The sequence below is a fragment of the Aulonocara sp. 'chitande type north' Nkhata Bay genome, linkage group LG15 (assembly GCF_057382095.1).
Source record: "Aulonocara sp. 'chitande type north' Nkhata Bay isolate Kocher_YH1m ecotype deep benthic linkage group LG15, A_spYH_male_GT1.1, whole genome shotgun sequence".
Taxonomy (NCBI): domain Eukaryota; kingdom Metazoa; phylum Chordata; class Actinopteri; order Cichliformes; family Cichlidae; genus Aulonocara; species Aulonocara sp. 'chitande type north' Nkhata Bay.
Window position 1 is genome coordinate 26,704,641 of NC_141358.1, and position 20,232 is coordinate 26,724,872.

The following is a 20,232-nucleotide window of genomic DNA, read 5'->3' on the forward strand; positions in this document are numbered from 1 at the left end:
TGTCTTGGCTATGTCTTTCGTCCTGGTATTCATCTCTTTCCTGCGATCGTCAATCTGTGTTTCATCCTTTTATGCCTATCTAGTTACATCGTGTTCAACTGTGCTCCCAGGGGTGTCTACTCTGTCCTAATGTTCTCGTGTCTATATATTATCTGCATCTATATACATCTCCTGCATCTGGTCTTTGTTGTGTCCTCTCTCAGTGTATTTTCTCAGTGACTGTTTTTGCTTTTGTTTTCTTTACCTTTCTGCATAAAAATAAATCAGTGATTATTCTATCTGTGAATCCTGCATCAGTTTCATTTGCCCCGTATCTTCGCATTCAGGGGTTAAAATAGCCTTCACAATAACTACAGTTATGTGCAGAGTAATCTCTAGTGGGATGAGGTTGAGACGTTTTATTGATTGAATCAATAAGAGGAGGTAGGAGGAGGTCGGGGTGGATGAAGGGTTTACAGCCATCGTGCACCATGTTTGCTCAACTGAAAAAGAGATGCCAGAAAAAGAAAAGAACCAGAAAACATTTTTATAATGGTTCAGACAGTTTAACCATCAAGATATTAATTATTGACCCAGCACGGTGGCACAGAGGTTAGCACTGTTGCCGCACAGCAAGAAGGTCCTGAGTTCAATTCCACATCAGGCTGGGGTCTTTCTGAGTGTGAATGGTTGTCTGTCCCTGTGTGTTAGCCCTGCAACAGACTGGTGACCTGTCCAGGGTGTACCCCGCTTTTTGCCCTATGACAGCTGGGATAGGCTCTAGTGCCCCCCGCGACCCTGAAAAGGATGGATGGATGAAAAATCTTCAAATCTTGTGAGCCAAAAAATCTACATCAGCCTTATAATTTCTACTTATTTAAGCTATCTGTCTTTGACTTAAATGTTTAACTTCCTGTAATACCATTAATTTTGCTTTGGGATAAATATTTACTGATATTTCACCAACAACACAGAACTACTGTGACATGGAAGAAAAAACATCTATTAGCATGTTTAGGCTGACTTTAAAACAGAGCATTTCTAATTAAACTGAAATGAAGCTACTTTAATAATTTTTATGATGAAGGTCAGTGTAACACACACACACACACACACATACACAGAGAGAGAGAGCGAGAGCGAGAGTCGTGTTTTAATATCCTTGTCAGGACATCTAATTGAAATAATAATAATAATAATAACTTTATTTATAAAGTGCTTTCAAATAAAGTGCTGAACAGCAATCTGATGATAAATAAGACAAATTTTTAAAAAAATACAGTTAAAACCCAAACAACAGTTCGCCCTATGACAGCTGGGATAGGCTCCAGCGCCCCCCGCGACCCTGAAAAGGATAAGCGGAAGCGAATGGATGGATGGATGGACAGTTAAAACCTGATAAAACAAAAGAGAATAGCAATTAAAACTTTAGCCATAGAATTAAGTCACGAAATAATGCTTTCCCCAGCCGCTAACTAACCATCAAAAATGAATGCTTAACCCTAACCCTCAGCCTAAACCTGACCATAACCTGACTGTAACCTTGACATTAAACCACATTTTGAGTGTCAAATATGCCTTCAGGATTTTGGTCCCCATAAGGTCTGTTGGTTCCCACAAGTACAGTAAACTTCTCATTTTTAGTCCCCACAAAGATATTAATACACATCCACACTCACACACGCTCACACACATTCTCAGGCTGTGTGTTGAGCATAGATAAAGCACTTCATTTATATCCCCCGCTGGTTGCTGACTGATGGCTGATGGAGCCTGGGGTGGCGGTGGGGGGGTTGTTTCTGCCAGATGGTTTGATTCAGCTCCAAACTATTATCACTGTGACTGAGGGGTCAAAGGTCAAACTGTCTACTTTAATGTGAAGCTAATTTCAGCTGTGTTGGGTGAAAGAATGAGGAATTGCACGGCTCTGTGGATACTGAGGAGGAGTCAGAGGAAATCCTTCCACTCTTCTTCATTCTTCCTCCTCATCGAGTCGGCTCACATCAGCAGAGTGTGAAGCAAAGATATCCACCCACACTGCTGAGCTCACACAGATTTATCACGTTTCTCCATCAGAGAAACAAACCACTGAGAAATCAGAAAGATGTTCCTGAATGAAAACGGCAGAATGAAAACGCTCATTTATTTATTTAGATTCATTCCCAAGTGATTACTGGCAACATTTTTATTTAGGCTGCTTTATGCCATAAATACACACTGATTCAGTGTGTGTTTTCATACAGAAACCAGTACATTAATTTTAAAAATATAACACAAGTAATTTACAAAATGTAAATTACAGGTGCATGAAAAGAAAAATCAATTAAATTTTATATAAAGTCGGTAACCATCCAGGTCGTCACAGTCTTGTCTCATCACAGAGGCCTCTTTGGTTAGCGTGGATTCCCGGGTGTTTCACCCCCGCTGGGTGGGGGACATCCCCACGGAGGTGGTCCTGAAGATCGTTGACCAACGAATCATCACAAGGTGTGAAAATTTTAACAATAATCTTGATTATGATAAATGCAAACAGATTTTTTTAAGTTAAACAAGCAACTGTAAAACCAAATTTAAACTCTCCCCATCCAAACAAGTCATAGAGACAAAATGATCTTTAAATAAAATAAAATAAAATAAAAATAATTTAAAATAGCGAAAATACTTCTTTTTAATTAAAACAAAAGAATTTACAAAAAGCTGCACAAAGAAAACAATATATAAATAAAATGAAAAAATGTGAGAATTATTAAATGTAAAATACAAAAGATAAAAATAAAATTAATTTCTTTATTTTTGTCTTTAAACAAGTAGAAAAGACAGAAAACAAAGCTGCTCGCCAGTAATCAGACTTCCTGAACAACAGCAGAAAAACACAGCATTAAAAGAAAAACCTTAAAGGACAGAAAAGCAGCTTCTCAGTTTGTCCTCTGCAGCGTTCAGACATTCAGGCCCGCGGGCGGCCACTCAACCCTCCAGAGACCCGCCTCTAATAGCCCGCTGCCTGGTTTCACATCGCTGAGCAACACGGCAAGCGGCTGGATGTTAAAACAGGCTGTTCAGCATGTGCACGAACACAGAACAAGAGACCCAAACACTGCAGGAGGCTCGAAACACTTGATGTAAAGGAGCAGAACAATCTGAGGATCAAACAGCTCAAATAAATGATCAAGAAAACACCAAACAGCTTCTATAATATGAGGATGTACAAGTAACGGGACAAAATGAAAGACACAAACATGGCCTCTCACAATTATCTGAACATTTATAGATCAGTCAGAGATCTGGGACGACACGCACAGACGTTCATTAATAAATTGGACTGTTGGGAAATCTGGCGGTGCATTCAAGGACACTCCCACATCTAAGATTTAATGTCATAAAATGCAGGAAATAACCAAATCGTTACCGACAACAGCCCATAGAAAAGCATGACAGTGTTTCTGATTCAGTCAAACATGAATCACAGAATAAAAAGCGTTTCCCACTCAGGACAATAAACACCGCCACAGAGAAAAGACAGCTCAGCGCTGCAGTGCTACATTTATTATTATTGTTGTTATTATTATTAGTAGTAGTATTAGTAGTAGTATTATGTCACATGAAAGGAGTCGGCCTTCATCTGTTACTTTTGTAATATGACCTTAACCTGCATCAGTTTTACTGACATCATTTGTTTATTAGCATCTCGCCTCTGTCTGTTTTATATTTTGAATATTTTAATATTTTATTTTAAAGTTTCACACTCTCCTTTATAAAACACATGATTTATGTATGATATAAAATTATTAAGTTATTTTTTTTTAACAGGGCAAATTAAGTATATAATAAATATAAATAAATCTGAAATTATGGAAATACAATAAATATTATTGTATTTATTCACTCTGCAACTCTGTGCAGAGTGAATAAATATTTTTACACGAGTTCCTTAAACAGACGTTTACAAAAAGAGATTAAATTGTTCTTTTATCACTTTATTAAAATGATTCAGTAGATTTAGTTCTTTTCCAACCACAATTAGATCCCCAAAAAACCTGCATAGAAAAATGAACATATTGTGTTAATGTCACCAAATATTAAATATTCAACACGGAAAGCCTGAGTAGGCGAGGTCACCTGTGTCACCTGCCGTCGTCGGTGATGATGTCACAGCGGCTCGTGTTCCGAAGGCCGGATTTGGGCCAGGGAGCAGAAATGTGCCCACATCAACGCCGCAGCACCTCGCCGTGTGACCATGGTGATGACATCACCTCTGCGGTTCTCTGGTGGGAAACGCAATCGACTCTATTGTGTTTTTATCCATTTCTACTGTTTCTGTATCAACAGAACAACATTAATTACGCGGTGATGATGGCGGCAGTGACGCTAGTGTGTCTTTAAACTTGTGTTTTCCCACCGGCTGCAGAAACCCGACATATGTTTACAGGAAGCCGGTCGTGTCTGTGCAGGTCTGAGCTGATAAAGCCAGACTGAGGATTATGGTAATAACAGGCTGCCACCGACTGACTGACTATAGAACGGGTGGGCGGGCTGCAGACTCTTATCAGCGTGTTGCAGTGGGCGATTCTTCACGTGGTCACGTGACGGGCGACACCTCGGCTCACAATGCAGCCCCATAAAGAGAAACTGCTCCACGGTTTTATCTCCAAACCAGAGAAAATGACTCAACGCCGCAGCGTGATTGTTTTAAAAATGTGGCATGTTCAAAAGCGAGGACTCAGACATCACATGTGATCGCTGATAATCAGTAATTACATTTTCCTCCGTGGTTATTGTCAGCTTCAGAGGGGGTGCTGTGTTTTTTCAAAAGCCTGCGAAAGTCCCAAAAAAAAACAAACTGAGACAAAAATGTAAAGAAAAGAAAGTGAAACAAACATTTTGAGGTAAAAATCAGATTTCGTGCAGTCAGAGGAGAATATTTCAGCGGCGTTGTGGAGCTGACGCACCCCGCCATCAACTCATCAGATAAGAACGCCGCTCTGCAGCTCCTTCGGCCGAGCCAGTGACCTTCAGGTGATGGAGGCGGAAACACATTTCCTGGAGCAGACTTTTTTCAGAAGGACAGTTTCTTCTGTTCACAGTGAGATTGCGGAGAGGACGCCTTGTGTTTCCTTTCAGGACGCAGAATGGGATGAAACTGTATGTACAGTTGCCAAGGAGACAGCAGGCAGAGGGGTAGTTAGAGGCTGTTCACCAACACGCCCTCTGTTTTCATTCACGTCGCTTCCCTGCTTCATCTCCAGCAGTCACTTGAGGAGACGCTGGCAGAGCCCGGCACAGGTGAACTTTTCAGAGGAGTACTCCTGTTCGTGGTCCGGTGCTTACTCCATCCAGGAGACAACTTCACTCCAGCAGAGTTCCGAGTTTCTGCTCTGTGTCTTTGCAGAGGGAGCGCTGCTGCAGCTTTAAAGGGACATAATTGAGTGTCAGTGATCACCACATCAGCTAATGCAGGCAATCATCGAGCTCGACCCCCAAACAGAGACACAGATTCCCATCAGCAGCCTCAGCTGTGTGCCCGTCACGCTCCCACGCTCACTTCAATTCTCATTTCTCTTCTGGTTGCAGCTCGCTGGAGCCTGAGCTGAGGAATTATCTGCTGTCAGGACCTGCCCGGGACAGAAGTAGGGGGGGTGAGCCATGCTGTCCGCCGCTATTCAGATCCTGGCGTTCGCCCTGGCACTCCTGGGCGTCCTCGGTGCTGTCGTGGCCACCCTGATGCCCAACTGGAAGGTGAGCATCAACGTGTGGACCAGCATCATGACCCCGATATCGCAGATGCAGGGTCTGTGGATGGATTGCGTGTGGTACAGCTCCGGCATCTTCAGCTGTACCGTAAAGAACTCGGTGCTGTCGCTGCCGCCGCACCTGCAGGCCGCGCGGACTGGCATGGTCCTGTCCTGCGTAGTGGCGCTGTTCGGACTCTGTCTCGCCACTTTGGGGCTCAAATGTACTCGCTGGGGGGGCAGCCACAGAGCAAAGGGGCACACAGCCATCGCTGCGGGGGGCTGCTTCATCCTGGCCAGCCTCCTCTGCCTCGTACCCGCGTCCTGGTTCACCAACGAAGTCATCACTGCCTTCCTGACCACAGACCTACCGGACAGCAGTAAATATCAGCCCGGCGGAGCTCTGTGCGTCACGTTCATCTCTGCTGGATTCCTCCTGGCCGGGGGGGTCATTTTTTGTTTGTCGTGTCCCGGAAAGAGAACGAGGCGACCGGATTGCGCTTCCCCCGCCGACCCCGACAGATTCACGCTGCACCCAGATGAGCGGAGGAGGCGGGGGCTGCAAGTAGAACGCAATCAGCCGAAAAACAGAAAGAAGACGGTCCAGCTGCAGGTAGACAGCGTGAAGCTGGAGAAACCCACGCCGCGCAAGAGACAGGAGCATCACTCGTCTCCATCCAAACTCCCTCAAACAGACATCAAGGACAGCTACAGCCTGCAGGAGTACGTCTGAAGCTCACGGCTGTACTGAAACGTGGAGCTGAAGCTGAGGCGCTCTGGCTCGTTTGGAGGGGGAGGTGTGTGTACATGGGAAAATTACCAAATGTTGGAAATTACAGATTGTGGGTTGAGTCGAAAGTCTCAGCAGCAGAGAGAAAAAATCTGCAGACTCTAAATCCTTTAAAAACTGCCTGCCACAGCTTTCTGATACCAAAGGCCTAAAGGCAAAAATACTGAACCTGCTGACTATGAGAAAAGAAAAAAAAACAGACATTCAAGCTGTGACTGAAATGGAAAAGCCATCATTTGACTTTATTTTCCAGCTGCAGCTGCAGTCTGCCTTCATACACTCAGCCATGCACTAACAGGGCCGGCCCAAAGCTTTCTGGGGCCGTGACAGGACTTTAAAAGCCAAACCCCCCACCACACACACACCAAACGCTGCATTACACTTCAGAAAGAAATGTTGGCCATACATTTTAATAATACTGTGTAGATGATGTTTATGTGATGTTCAGATACATCATCGGATTGTGAATCTAAAATTTTAAAATAATGTCAAAAAGTTGAAAAAAAACCCTGTTTGTTTGAATCAGCACATCCAGCTGAGGCTGTTAGTTTGGCAGATTTAAACTAAAGCCTGACCTCAGAGTGAGGCTCAAAGTCACCCGTCACTTCATACTGTGAAGTCTAAGTCGTTCATTTTGCTGTACATATCACACAAAGTGATAATTATTGGTGATCAAACTTAAGAACCATCAACATCAAAATGACATATTTTTCCCCCTGTGGTGCTGCATGTTCCTAAAAAACAGAAATAAATCAAAAGATCACACTAACAGTTCAGGATCATCTTATTTTAAAACATGCAGCCGATCAAAAAAAGCTTTAAGCAGTTTCATCACCACAGCAACAGCTCCGCCTGCTTGTCACTGTTTGTTCAGTGTGAATGAAACACGCCGAGTGCTTTCAGATCCATGACATCCACATTTAAAAACCAAGAGTAAGAACAGGATTGGATCATCTGCAGCTAGTTTTCAGTAATATCCAGTAAACAGGCTGATTCCAAATCAGCTGTTTGTTATCACAGAAAAAACACTTTGACAAGTCCAAGTGATTCTATCAGTGTTTTTATAATTACTGAGAAAGTAATCACTAGGTTTCTCAAAGGGCTGAACTTTTAGTCACAGAATATTAAAACTGTGGAACATATGAAGGGAATTTTAAAACACCTTAAAACGTCTAAAAACAGCCGAACAAACTTGATGAATTTTGCTACTTTGTATATTTTTGAGGTCCTCGAAGTTCAAACCCAGAAAATCTGTAATTTAATTTAATGTAACTCATTTTATCCACTTCACTCATTTTTACTTGGTTACACAGACACTTCCTCCATGTATATCATGGCATGAAATGCAGCAACAATATTCATTTTAATATTTTGTCAGTAGCATTCTTGCTCATCACTGTGTGTGATAATTGCTTCATACCAGCTGCTAAGCTAATTATGCTAATAAAGCTGACTGTAGCTGTTTTGCTAGATAACAGCACAGCCGTGAACCACAATGAAATCTGCCACAGAACGTTAGCAGCATTAGCAATATTAGCAACAGTCGACTCGCCTAACAAGAAATTAGCAAATAACAGCATGTTAGCTAATGTCACCCATAAAACTTTATTAGAATTCAATGATAAAGTGAATAAAGTGACTAAAAGTCATTGAATGGCATCTTCCATGAGTCTGGTTCTGATTTTGATGGACAATGATTTTTGTTTTGTTTAGTTCCTTCTCTTTTTTCTTCTTTAACACAAGGAGATGGTGAGTTTAAAAAAAATGTATGTCATAGCTCACCCTGCTCATGGTCCATCATAGTTCACAGATTATTGTCTGTAACATCACAAACATCACCTTTGGCACAATTTCTGAAAAGACCCATTAACTGATAACTGTGTGCAAGTTTCATTAAAATCATATCAAAACTGTAGAAGACGTAGGAATCGCTGTGAGTTCTCACTGGTCCTTCGGCCAGATGAGCTAAAGAACAATTTTAAAAACTATGTGGTGAGAATAAAATTATTAAACAAAAGTTTATTTTAAAAAACTGTTGCCTAAGTAATATTTTATTTTAGTTTATTTGTATTTTCCATCTAATTATTTGAGACTTTTGAGTTGATTTAATCTGTAATGCACAAAAAAAGCTGCCTTACTTCATGAGAAATATCCTGTGATTCACAGCAAATCTTTCTGGGAGGATTAGCGACACCAGTAAAATAAAGTGTTAAGCACTGCTATAATATCAGTGTCCAAAAAGAAGAAAATCAGGTGCATAGTTCCATCTGGTCATGTGCCCCCTGCTGGTCAGAGGCTGTGGTTTCAGATTGAGTTCATGCTGTCAGTGATTCAGTTGCTGTTTAAAGTTAGTGAACGGTGCTGTTGAACAGATTGTGCCTGAAGCAATAAAAACAATGACGAGCTTCTTGATTTCAGTGTGTTTGTAGATTTAAAGTCCAAATCCAAAGCATCTACCCAAAAACATCCACTCCACATTTTCCTGATGTTTTGGGGGGAGGTGAGAGGTGCACAGCAGCATGGAGAGAGGTAATGATGCTCTTTGCTTTCCCATTATCCTCTCACCACGGATGGATGCACACAGCACACAGACCCCCTCCACAGCATCCCGTGTCAGCTGAATGAGAAAGACATGAAGTCATTTTCTGGATGTAAATTAAACCCTGATGGAGACTGGAAGCTCCGCAGTCTCATGTGCATTTGGTGGGCGAAGTGTCCTTTAACCTGAGTGAGCTGTCAGTCACATGATCACCCATCAAGGAAAAGAGCACTGAGCTGAACGCCCATGCTGTCGATTTGTCTGCAGAAGCATTTCAGTGTCAAACCCTTGAGGAACAAGTTCATAAAGAAAACATTACACATTCATGAAAAGATCAGAACCCAGCAAACAAAGGCTGAAACAGCAGCGCTTCTCCCTCAGTGCAATCACATTACAACCATATCTGAAAAATGTGGTTGGCTTAGTTAGTGAGGATGATTTGACCTTTAGATAAAGGACAAATATGTGTAAATCCTTAATGTACAGTTCCTGCACTACTAGAACTTGGATAAAACACAACACAAGTCACACCAGGATACTTACTGCTGTATAACTGTAGAGAAAGAGTATACATTTTATTCATTATTTTGAACATGTCAAAGATTTTCAGTTCTCAGTACACCATACAGAACAATAACCAACCTGGGAGTGAGGTGTGTTTCTACCACACTGTTAGCATTTCTCTGCACAAAGTACACCAATCTGGGTTATTTTCCGCTTCAGTATCTTCGATATACTATTGCTATGTGATGTATTACTATTACTGAAGGCTGCATTACAGCCTACTAGCTGCAATTAATGATGTACAGTTCTGAAAGCAGAAAAAAAACATACTACTGATGCAGAAATCGTTTTCTATACGAGATCACTGCAAAAAGTGCAGCCTTACTAATGGCCACCGTACTGTTACTCATTTTATATTAAGATTTAAAAAACTGCAGAACTGCACATGATTATTTGCAGGTTGTTAAATAATTACATTTCTAAATTCTCTTTGTGCATTTACAGGTAAACGATATCTAATATTTTATCTAAATGACTGCTTTGTCTTTGAAAAGGTGAAGAGCCTGAGGCCGGTGACAGTCCAGTTCTACTCTAAGTACATCCTCACAGGACAAGGCCACATTCCTGTCCTGCCAGAAGAGAAGAGAAACTTCAGAGTCTTCATGCAGTTCAACCACACCTGTCATATTCCATATGACAGGGTCTCAAACTCCAGTCCTCGAGGGCCGGTGTCATGCAACTTTTCCATGTGTCCCTGGTGCAACACACCTGAATACAATTAGTAGATCATTAGCAAGAGTATAGAACTTGACTGCATGCTGAGGTGGCAAACCCTAACCCTACTCAAGTAAATTTAAGTAAATGTATGTATTTGGAAACATATCCTTCTAAAAAAAACTTTTATTGCACCATGTTCATTCACTCATGAGCTGCTGTAACATGAATCAAATGGCTGAATTGCTAACTCAGCATGCAGTCAAGTTGTATAGTCTTGCTAATGACCTACTAGGTGTGTTGCAACAGGGACACGTGGAAAAGTTGCAGGACAGCAGCCCTCGAGGATTGGAGTTTGAGACCCCTGCTGTATGGTGTTCATGCAGTTTTCTACCCCACAGTTACAGCATGTCTGACTGCCTGTTCAGCATATGCAAAAATATATGATGAGTTTAAGCATGTGATGACAAAGGCCCACTGTCAGGGGAGGTGATGTAGGTATAGAGCATGTGAGAGTGGTTAAGTTAATGTCTCTTGTCTAGATGAAGGCATAAGAGGGATCAATGGCAAGGCGTAGAGATTCACTATCTTCAGTCTTCAGTGGACGCTCCATTTCTGGCACAAAACACCTGTAAAAAATGTTCGATTTAGGAGGTGACCCGACAACTTCAGCCTGTCAAACATAGCAATGGAGTAGTACGTAAAAAAAAACCCCAATTAAGCATGCACTCAGTACCCTAAGAATTATTATGGTAGTTAAACACAGTAATAGTCACATATCACTTCAAACAGAGGTGATCCAGTAATGCTGCACTAGTGAATTACACTAACTATTCACTTTAGCTAAAGTTATTAAGTTAGCTAAAGAGTTAGGATGCTGTGTACATGTACAAACTCCAAAACACGTACAAAAGACAACAGAAGTGCTCCAGGATGCTAGGGTTGAGCTTTTGTTACCTAGTGGCTACACAAGCCAGCAAGTACCAAGGACCGGATTTGGTGTGTGGTAATAACAGGTAAATGAACTTTTTTTTTTTTTAATTATTTGACTATATATGAATGCTTGTGTATAAATACACAAACAATTCACATATGCTTTCATGCTTTCAATTGTGTAATTTAAGTGATCTAGGTAGCTCTGTTTTGGGAGTTCAGCTCATGCTAGAAATGTGTTTTGGAGTTTGTACGTGCTTTTTGGAGTTTGTACGTGTTTTGTCTCTAGGGGCCACTGCATATATTTATATATAAACATATATAAATAAAAACCCTTTTTTTTTTTTACATTAGTAATTCCTTTTGTGCATAATTTTATATTATTGTTAATAATAAATTAATTAAAGCAACAAAACAACCTGAAGATCCGGTTCGGAGCCGAAAGAGCCGGCTCTTTTTAGTGAGCCGAACCGAAAGAGCCGGTTCTCTAAAAAGAGCTGGAAATCCCATCGCTATTCAATAGCGCTTTGTTCGGCCCAGAAACATGGCGCCTCAACCAAAAATCCTGGCCATGCCCCCTCTTGTGACATTACTCTCCAAAAGCCCTATTAGGTTAATCGTTTTGTCACTTCCGGTATTTGAGACAATCCCTTTCCGTCAAGGATTTTTAATTTGTTGCGCTTTTTTAATTTGTTGTGGATTTTTAATTTGTTGCGGTTCTTTAATTTGTTGTGGATTTTTAATTTGTTGCAGATTTTTAATTTGTTGTGGATTTTTAATTTGTTGTGGTTTTTTAATTTGTTGCAGATTTTTAATTTGTTGTGGATTTTTAATTTGTTGTGGTTTTTTAATTTGTTGCAGTTTTTTAATTTTTGCGGTTTTTTAATTTGTTGTGGATTTTTAATTTGTTGTGGTTTTTTAATTTGTTGCAGATTTTTAATTTGTTGTGGATTTTTAATTTGTTGTGGTTTTTTAATTTGTTGCAGTTTTTTAATTTGTTGCAGTTTTTTAATTTTTGCGGTTTTTTAATTTGTTGTGGATTTTTAATTTGTTGCGGATTTTTAATTTGTTGTGTTTTTTTAATTTGTTGCGGATTTTTAATTTGTTGCAGATTTTTAATTTGTTGCGCTTTGCACTTCCAAGCCACCGTAACTTACACCAGACCCTTGTGGTTTCTAAATGTGTATAGCACAGTGGAAGGAGCAGGGGTGTCATGGTCCTGAGTCTGAGGACTCAGTGTTTTGTGTTTCCTTATGCTTTTGTTCATTCCGAGTGTGTATTCTGTTGTGATTTTGCCATTTGTTAGGTTTCTGTTCTTTGCCTGCCTGCTCCCACTTCTCTGTGTTCCCTCTGTCTGTCCATGGTGTTATTGTGTCTGCTCATGAGTCTGCCTGTCAAGTTCAGTGTCCTGTCTGGTTCTCTGTGTCTGTTAGTTTCCTGTTTTATTCTGAAAGTTCATGTCTCATGTCAGTGTGTTCAGTTTTACCTCTCCCCTGTCTCGTTAGCCTAATTGCTCCCAGCTGTGTCTCCCTCCTGTGGCCCATTCCCTGATTACTCCCCGTGTATTTAAGCCCTGTGTTTTCCTGTGCTCTCTGTTGTGTTGTCTGTTTAGTTCCATGTCAGTGTGCATTATTCTGTTACCCGGTATTTATTCTGCGTCTCTCTGCCATCTCTCTTTGTGCATTTTGCGCATTTTGCGCCTCCTCCCGTGAGTGTCTGGTTTAAGTTTTGTTCTTTAGTTTTCCCAGTTTAGGTTTGTTTACTCCCCGCTCTGCTCTTCCTGTTTTGTCACCTTCTCACCGCTGTAAATAAACACTCACTCGCACCCCAGCCAGTACCTGCATTTTGGATCCTTTTTTCAATACACCACACGACTACCCCCAGCCGTGACAAGGGGAGGACATGGAGGAAGGCTGTTTTAGTGTGGGAAATGAAATTTGGGTTTAGGAAACTGGGAAGAAAAAACGACTGCCTTACGTGGAGAATTGAAAAGTGTCTGGACCACTGCGAAGAGGAGAGGTACACAAAAATTACACAAACAGAAAAATGCATTAATCCTACTAACACAAACACACATGCAATGAAGCTCATGAAGATCAAACAGTATTTTTAAGCATGCATTTCTGTTACCATCATCTTGTCCGGTTCACTTAGTAGGTTAAGAAGCAGGGACGTGCAGAGAGGTTTAAAGGGGCGGGTGCTCAAAGTTAAAAAGGGGCACATTGAACCAGGCTGAATAACAACAACACACATTCATCAAGAATCTAATATGGGAAGGGCAGGGCTGTGTTGATCTGAGACTGTAGACATTAAAAAGTCCACAGGAGAGATGGTAGCTGATTAAACAAGTGTCATGAGATAATAACAAAATGCAAAGATTGGTGACAGCGCTTGGAACCATAAGGCAACGAAAAACTGTGAGAAATAATTCAGGCTCTGCCTGTGAATCACTCTTTGCTTCTCTTCTTCCATCCCATCATTTCATATATCACTCTCCACTTGCTGTCTATCTGAGAACAAGGCACAACTTGCTATTGCAATAAACTATAATCTAATTATCCACACCTAACAACTCTTGCACTTAATCTATAATAAAATGATGACAGAAAAATGTTATAGCACTGCCTTTAGTAGCCTCACACAGCTCCTGCTGTTTCCTCCTCATGTCCTTACCAGGCATGTCTGCACAATGTTATATCATGAGTAATATTTTTTTAAATCCAGCTAAATAAAACACACACATGCACACACAGTGACATTTTAGACCTTCTTCAGAATACTGTATATACTATGGGCATCCTTACATTATTATTTATTACTAGAGCTACAATAATAAAGCAATGAGGAGGGGGAAGTAATAAATATGAAATAATGTATTTATGATGATTCCATTTGTTTCACTATCCACTCTGTGCAGGGCAAAGCTTATTACATTTTTAAACTGTAGAGATACAATCATTTTACTGCTGTAAAATCCAACTTTTGTCTTATTTAAAATATAAATCTAATATAATCTGCTTCTTAATGTATGTTCTTTAAAATACAGCGTGTGTTTTTTAATATATTATAATTATAATTATTATTATGTGGACATGCATATTAGATCGTTTTTTAGTGAAATATAATCCCTCCAGAAAGGCAGGAAATGCCCAGAAACTTACTTTAAAACTAAATATGTTCCCTAAAACGGTGACAGAGCTACAGACCCATGACAGCCTTACGCAGGTAGCCAGCAGCTATGACCAGCACTACCTGTGCAGTTAATAAAAGGACAGGTAATGTTTGTCACGCTGTTGCACACACAGCACGCTCGTTTGTTTCAGTTCGTCAGTTGCAACAAGACAACTTACCAACGTGTACGTAATAAGCTAATACTCCTGGGTGCTACACACTACAGTGTACGCTGTACACCTACTTACTGGTTTTGTCGCATCAGTCTGTGTCTCTGAGTTAACTTGTGTTTCTCCTACAGCTCCGGACCGCAAAAAATGCGCGTGCTCTTTGTGAGCTCGTTCCCGGCTCGTAACCAGCGCGTTCTGCCGTCGAGGGCGATCATTGGTTAAATGTGATCATGTGACTGATGCAAGCCAGATCCTTTTATTTAGCAAAACTGTGATTAATAGTTAAATATTATTGTTGAGGGGCACAGACAGGACTCCGCACGCACACACACATAAAAAAAATAAATAAAAAAATTTTAAAAGTTGCCTCAACAAAAGGGCACTTTGGGCACTCATCAGGAAAGGGGCGGGTGCTCAAGCCCCTCTAGCCCCCCCCCCCCCCCCCCCCTCTGCACGTCCCTGTTAAGAAGTGATACATAGACTAGTGAACTAGTATTGTTTTTGGGGAAGGATGATTGAATCATAGCAGGGGTGAACAGAATGTTGCAGGGGGGTCAGAAGAGTGGAGACTAATAGATTATTGAGTTTCTTGTTTCTGATGTGTGAGGGAGGTCTCATCATGGCACACATCTGGGTACATGGGAAGAAACTCATCATCTAGTAGAATATTGCTGTTGTGTGAGGTGTGTGACTGGTGGATGAACGTTTTGGGGATTTACTTGGCTGATGCATTTTCTTTTGGTACCACTTTGAACCTGCCAATTAGTTTTGTTTTGATCTATCATTCTAAGAGAGTATGCTTAGACAACTTCTAAAAAGAGGCCTTCATATTTTTTGATTTTAACAGTGCACTGAGATCTTTTTTGTTTGGCAATTTTCTCTTTTTCAAGCAGGCCTGCAAGATCGGAATCAAAAGCGCTACACAACATGTTGAACAATCGCAAGTGAGCTTCTCCAAAATTAAAATGGGCTTGGGAGAAAGCCACTTATTTGGGACAATCAGGAAACAAGTCCCTGTCAAAAAGGATTCAGCGAGGTAATCCAGTCTAAATTCTTTTTGTTTTCTTTTTTGAAATGGCGTCATTGCTGGCAGTAGAAACTTATTGCGTCACAAGAGGTTCTACTGTCAGCAAATAAAAAATGGGGACTGACTGGACTGACAAATGCTTGACTGACTTGACACCAGTATGCAAGATTGCACCTCCACCTAGACAGTGACAAAAGGGTGGATGTATGTATGTATGTTTCTTTTTACTGGTGCAGAAAGGTGACAGCAACAGGTTGCATGGGCTTTTGGGCTGTGCTGACTTAACCTTTTAAATGCCACTTTCTGTGTCTTTGTGAATTTACCAGCGGTGTGTTATTATGACCTTTTATTGTTTACAATGCAAATGTCACTGTGAGAAAGTGTGCATACAGATGCGCTGCGCTAACATCTACATCACTTTTTCCACAGCAGAGGGTTAATCGTGGGATCTAATCACATGATTTACAGCAGGACACACTGCTGGCTAATGTTTTTTTTTCTTATGACAGGGTTACAGGGCTTGGAGTGAAGCTACTCCAGGGGAAAAGCTCTGGGAATTTTTAAGAAACAATGCACAACTTTATTGTTCATGTCTAATTGACATAAGCTGACATAGGGCAAAAGAGGGTTTTCCGGGGAAGCTTTCATTTTTAAATTGCAGAGACCGTGACATGAGGGATCTGGAAGGATTGAGTGAGGTGCAGATGCAGGAGAGAAGGCTTCAAGAGGACCAGTGAGAAGCAGGGACCATCTCCAGGACAACTGACAAACGACAGTGGGCTGCACCACTGGGCTTCCAGGAGATTGTCATGAGATTGTGAACAGCAAAATCTTAAAATAAAGTGAAAGAGATTCGGTGTTGACGTTGAGGAAGACAACTAAGGTGTACGACGTGCTCGTCCGCGGCGTTGGAGCAGAAACTGAGGGATGAAGAAGAGCAGGCCAAGCTCCAAAAGAGACACCGCAAAGGGAGATCAGAGTTGGAATTATGACTCTGTAAATGGCACAGACACCAGGAGCCATGACCGTGACTGGGAATGACCACCTAATGCTGTTTCACTTTGCCATGAAAAGTACTTTGACACTCTGGAGAAGGCCTTTCCTCTGTATCATTGTTGTTGCCATTTGCATGTGAGAGCTTAGATTGTGGGGAAGATTAAAGATGAACAAAGGGTGGTGAGAGAACAGTGAAGTGAGGATACACAGTGTGAAACTCCTTTAAGTGTACAGTAATGTTGATGTGATATACAGAATGTCAGGAAAGAAATTCTGGTATTAATGTGATTCTTTGATTTAAGAATCAAAGGGTGGGACTGTATAGGAATTTCTTTTACTTATGTATTAATCACATTATTTTATTGTATAATGCCTTCGTGCCACTGGATTTTAACATGTCTCACACTCATACAGTAAGACAAATGGTGGGGGTCTAGTAGGGAAGTTGGGGGAAGCAGACAACTCCACAGGAAGAATCTTTTGTCTCTTTAGGATTCTGATAGGTAGCAAGGGAGTGTGAACCTTAAGGTGTGAAACAGCTGTGTACTGCCTTTTGTTCCTGGAGAAGGTATTTAACTGAGAGCCATGCTAGGCTCAGAGAGACTCTGCTGACCGTCTGTCCCGCGGTCATGCAGGGACTTCATCAAGCTTGGTTGTCTGTTGTCTTTGTGTGTTTTGATTAAAGAATGTTAGCTACCGCTCACCGCTCGTCTGCAGGCTTTATTTAAATGGAAAACTTCCACAACAGGCAAAAAAAGCTTTTTGCAAAAAAAACAAGATTTAGAGCAGAAGTTTTTTGCACTGCATTTTAAAATGAAAACATATTGCATTTATTTACAATTAAAGACACAGAGCAGGAAGTGTGTTACTGTTTTACATCCACAGACACACAAGAAAAGAAGCAGGCAACATGAGGTCAAGTTATGGCAATTTTATTAGTGTATTTCAGTACATGTATTTAGATTAGAGTTTTTAAAAAACAAACAAACATCCCAAGAAGGATGGGGTGAAAGAAAGGTGGAGAGAGGGGGAAGAAACTATTGATGTCCTCAAACTCGATGCTGCTGGGTCAGTTCTTTCTCAGCAGTCTGCTCCAGAATCCCCTCCTGTCCTCGGCTTTCTTTTCTTTTTCTTTTGCCTTCAGTTCTTTTAAGGTTTTGTTGAGTTGCTCTTTGGCATTTTTAAATTTTTCTTTCAGCTGCTGTTTGGCCAGTTTCACTTTCTGTTTGAGGAGCTCTTTTTGTGCTTTCGTATTTCTTTAAGTGCGTCTTTGCAGTCTTTCTTGGTCACCGCAGAGCCGGTCATTTCTTTCTTGAATACCTTCACCTCAATTTTCTCTTCTGCAAGTTCTTCTTGCACTTTCATCAGTTCCTTCTTCATGTTTTGAGTGTAACTCTTTGTATCTTCCATTTCTTTCTTTGCTTCCTGTATTTTCATTTTCTCTTCCTCCAACACTTTTTGAGCTTCCAACAATTCTTTCTTCATATTTTCAATCTCATTTTCTGCCTCATGTTTACGTTTTTTCTCCTCTTCAAGTTGTTGCTTTACATGCAGTAATTCCTTCCTTAGTATTTCGGCTTCAGCCATTACATTTGCAGCTTCTTGTGTTGCCAACTGCATTTTCCTTCTTTCCTCTTCAAAAGCTTCCTGCACCTCCTGTAATTCCTGTATCACATTTCCTGCCTCCTTCTTTGCAGTTTGATATTTATTTTTGGCTTCTTGTGCTGTGGTTTTCTGTTCCTCCAATGCTTTTTGAGCTTCCAACAGTTCTTTCTTCATGTTTTCATTCTTGTTTTCTGCCTGTTGTTTTCCCATTTTCTCTCCTTTAAGTTTTAGACCCACATGCAGTAATTCCTGCAATACTACTTCAGTTTCAAACTGTGAATTTTTAGCTTCTCCTCTTGATTTTTCTGCCTCTTCTTTAAATTTGACATTTTCAGCCTGTATCATTTGAAATTCTTCTTGCATGTTAATCAGCTGTACTGTATTGTATGGTGAAGCACTCGCCGATCCTCTTCTCGATCTCCCTTGATTCATTTTGGCCTTTTAAACAAAGGCACCAACGTATTGTAGAGGAGTGAAGTGAAGTTTTCGATGTTTTTTCGTCAACTGTTGTTTGTCCTGCACAGAGATGCTGCTGTAGATGTGTCTCTAGCTGTGTCTGAATACAATGAAAAATGCTATAACTAAGTGCTTGTGTTGCACAGTTCTACTAAACATTCCATTTCATGCATGCTCCGCCCACATGGTCAGGTGCTGCATCACCAAAAGCTGCTCCCGTTGCCTAGCAATAACAGCTGTTTACTTTTTGGGGTCTGGTTCATTATTTGATAAAGAAAACATGTCCAAGTATTGGGTGCTGAGGCTCAGCGCATATTCTAGCCTGCTGTGTGGGTGGGCAGCTAGAAATCACTGGTGGGCAACATGAGTGAGGAGAAAACTGGAGCAGCCAAGCAGGGAGCTGCAGGTTGCTGGTTTGAGTCTCTGTTCAGATGCTGGTGTCTCCTCTCTCTGAGATGTCTGCAAACAGTCCCAGATAAAACAATAAGGATAATAAACAAACACGTGACTAAAATAACAATTATGACTCTGATGTGTTTCATGTGTAGCAGGATGGCCTCTATACAGCAGTCGCTGCAAGCATCCACATCGCCACACTTACTTTTCTTTAAGCAGGCGTGCTGGGCTCCTCCTAAGGAAAGTTTGAAACTTCATTTCCTTCATGCTGGTGAACTTTTTACCAAATATTTTCATCAAAGCTTCTCCATCACTGACAGGGATTGTTTGGATCTTCACACTCATCTCCACCAACCCTAAAAAATGAGTCTCACTTTGCTATAATGCAGGGGTGTCTCCATATTCCACAAAAGTCTATGCAAACATGTAACAGTATCCCATATTCATATAAATATTATTGATATTATAACAAAAGCTGTCACCAACACAATTGTCCCAAGTGCTTTTTTTAAACGGGATTTTCAACTAGAGGATTTCCCTATAGCTTCATGTTTTTTAATATTTTGTACACAATAACAGAATAATTTCAGAAAAACACAAAATGACTGGTGTCAATATTATTTGCCCCACAAAAAAGGTCGAATATAAAAAAAATATTGCAAATATTGCACAGTTGAAAAAAAAGAAAGCACTACAGCTCAGTTGTTCCCGCCCTCCTTTGTCCTCCTGTTTCCCCTCCCTCTCCCCTCCAACGAGGAGTTTGATGGCGTGTGAGACAAAGGAGTTTTTAAGCCTGTTGGTTCTTGTCTTTGGGAGAAGCAACCTGTCGCTGAACAGGCTCCTCTGATTATTTACCACCGTGTGCAGAGGATGCCCAGCATTGTCTATAATGTCCAGCAGTTTCTTTAATGTCCTTTTCTCTGCCACTGTCACCAAAGTGTCCAGCTTCATGCCGACCACAGAGCCAGCCTTCCTGATTCGTTTTTCCAGCCTGGATGAGTCCTTCTGTGCTGTGCTGCTCCTGAGGAAGTACAGTCTGCTTTGGGATCAATGTTAGTTTTGAAATTGGTTTATAACTGCTAAGCAGAGAAGCGTCAAGTTTAAGGGGTTTTAACAGTGGGTGAATGACAGCATTCTTATAATAATCAGGGACCTGACCAGAAACCAATGAAACATTGATAATTGTAAGCACACAGGGACCAATAGACTGAAGGACATTTTTAAAC

At 40.9% G+C, this 20,232-nt stretch overlaps 1 protein-coding gene across 1 annotated transcript; it reads left to right on the forward strand.

Annotated features, from left to right (window-relative positions):
* Positions 1-5,318: 5,318 nt before the first annotated feature.
* Positions 5,319-7,880, forward strand: LOC147313229 (claudin-20-like). Its single transcript, XM_086265285.1, has one exon. The coding sequence runs from the start codon at positions 5,620-5,622 to the stop codon at positions 6,436-6,438; it is 819 nt and encodes a 272-aa protein (XP_086121411.1). The 5' UTR covers positions 5,319-5,619; the 3' UTR covers positions 6,439-7,880.
* The last annotated feature ends 12,352 nt before the right edge of the window (positions 7,881-20,232 follow it).

Excerpts from the sequence above, each read along its gene's own strand:
- LOC147313229 (XM_086265285.1), top strand. The coding sequence starts at position 5,620 with ATGCTGTCCGCCGCTATTCAGATCCTGGCGTTCGCCCTGGCACTCCTG.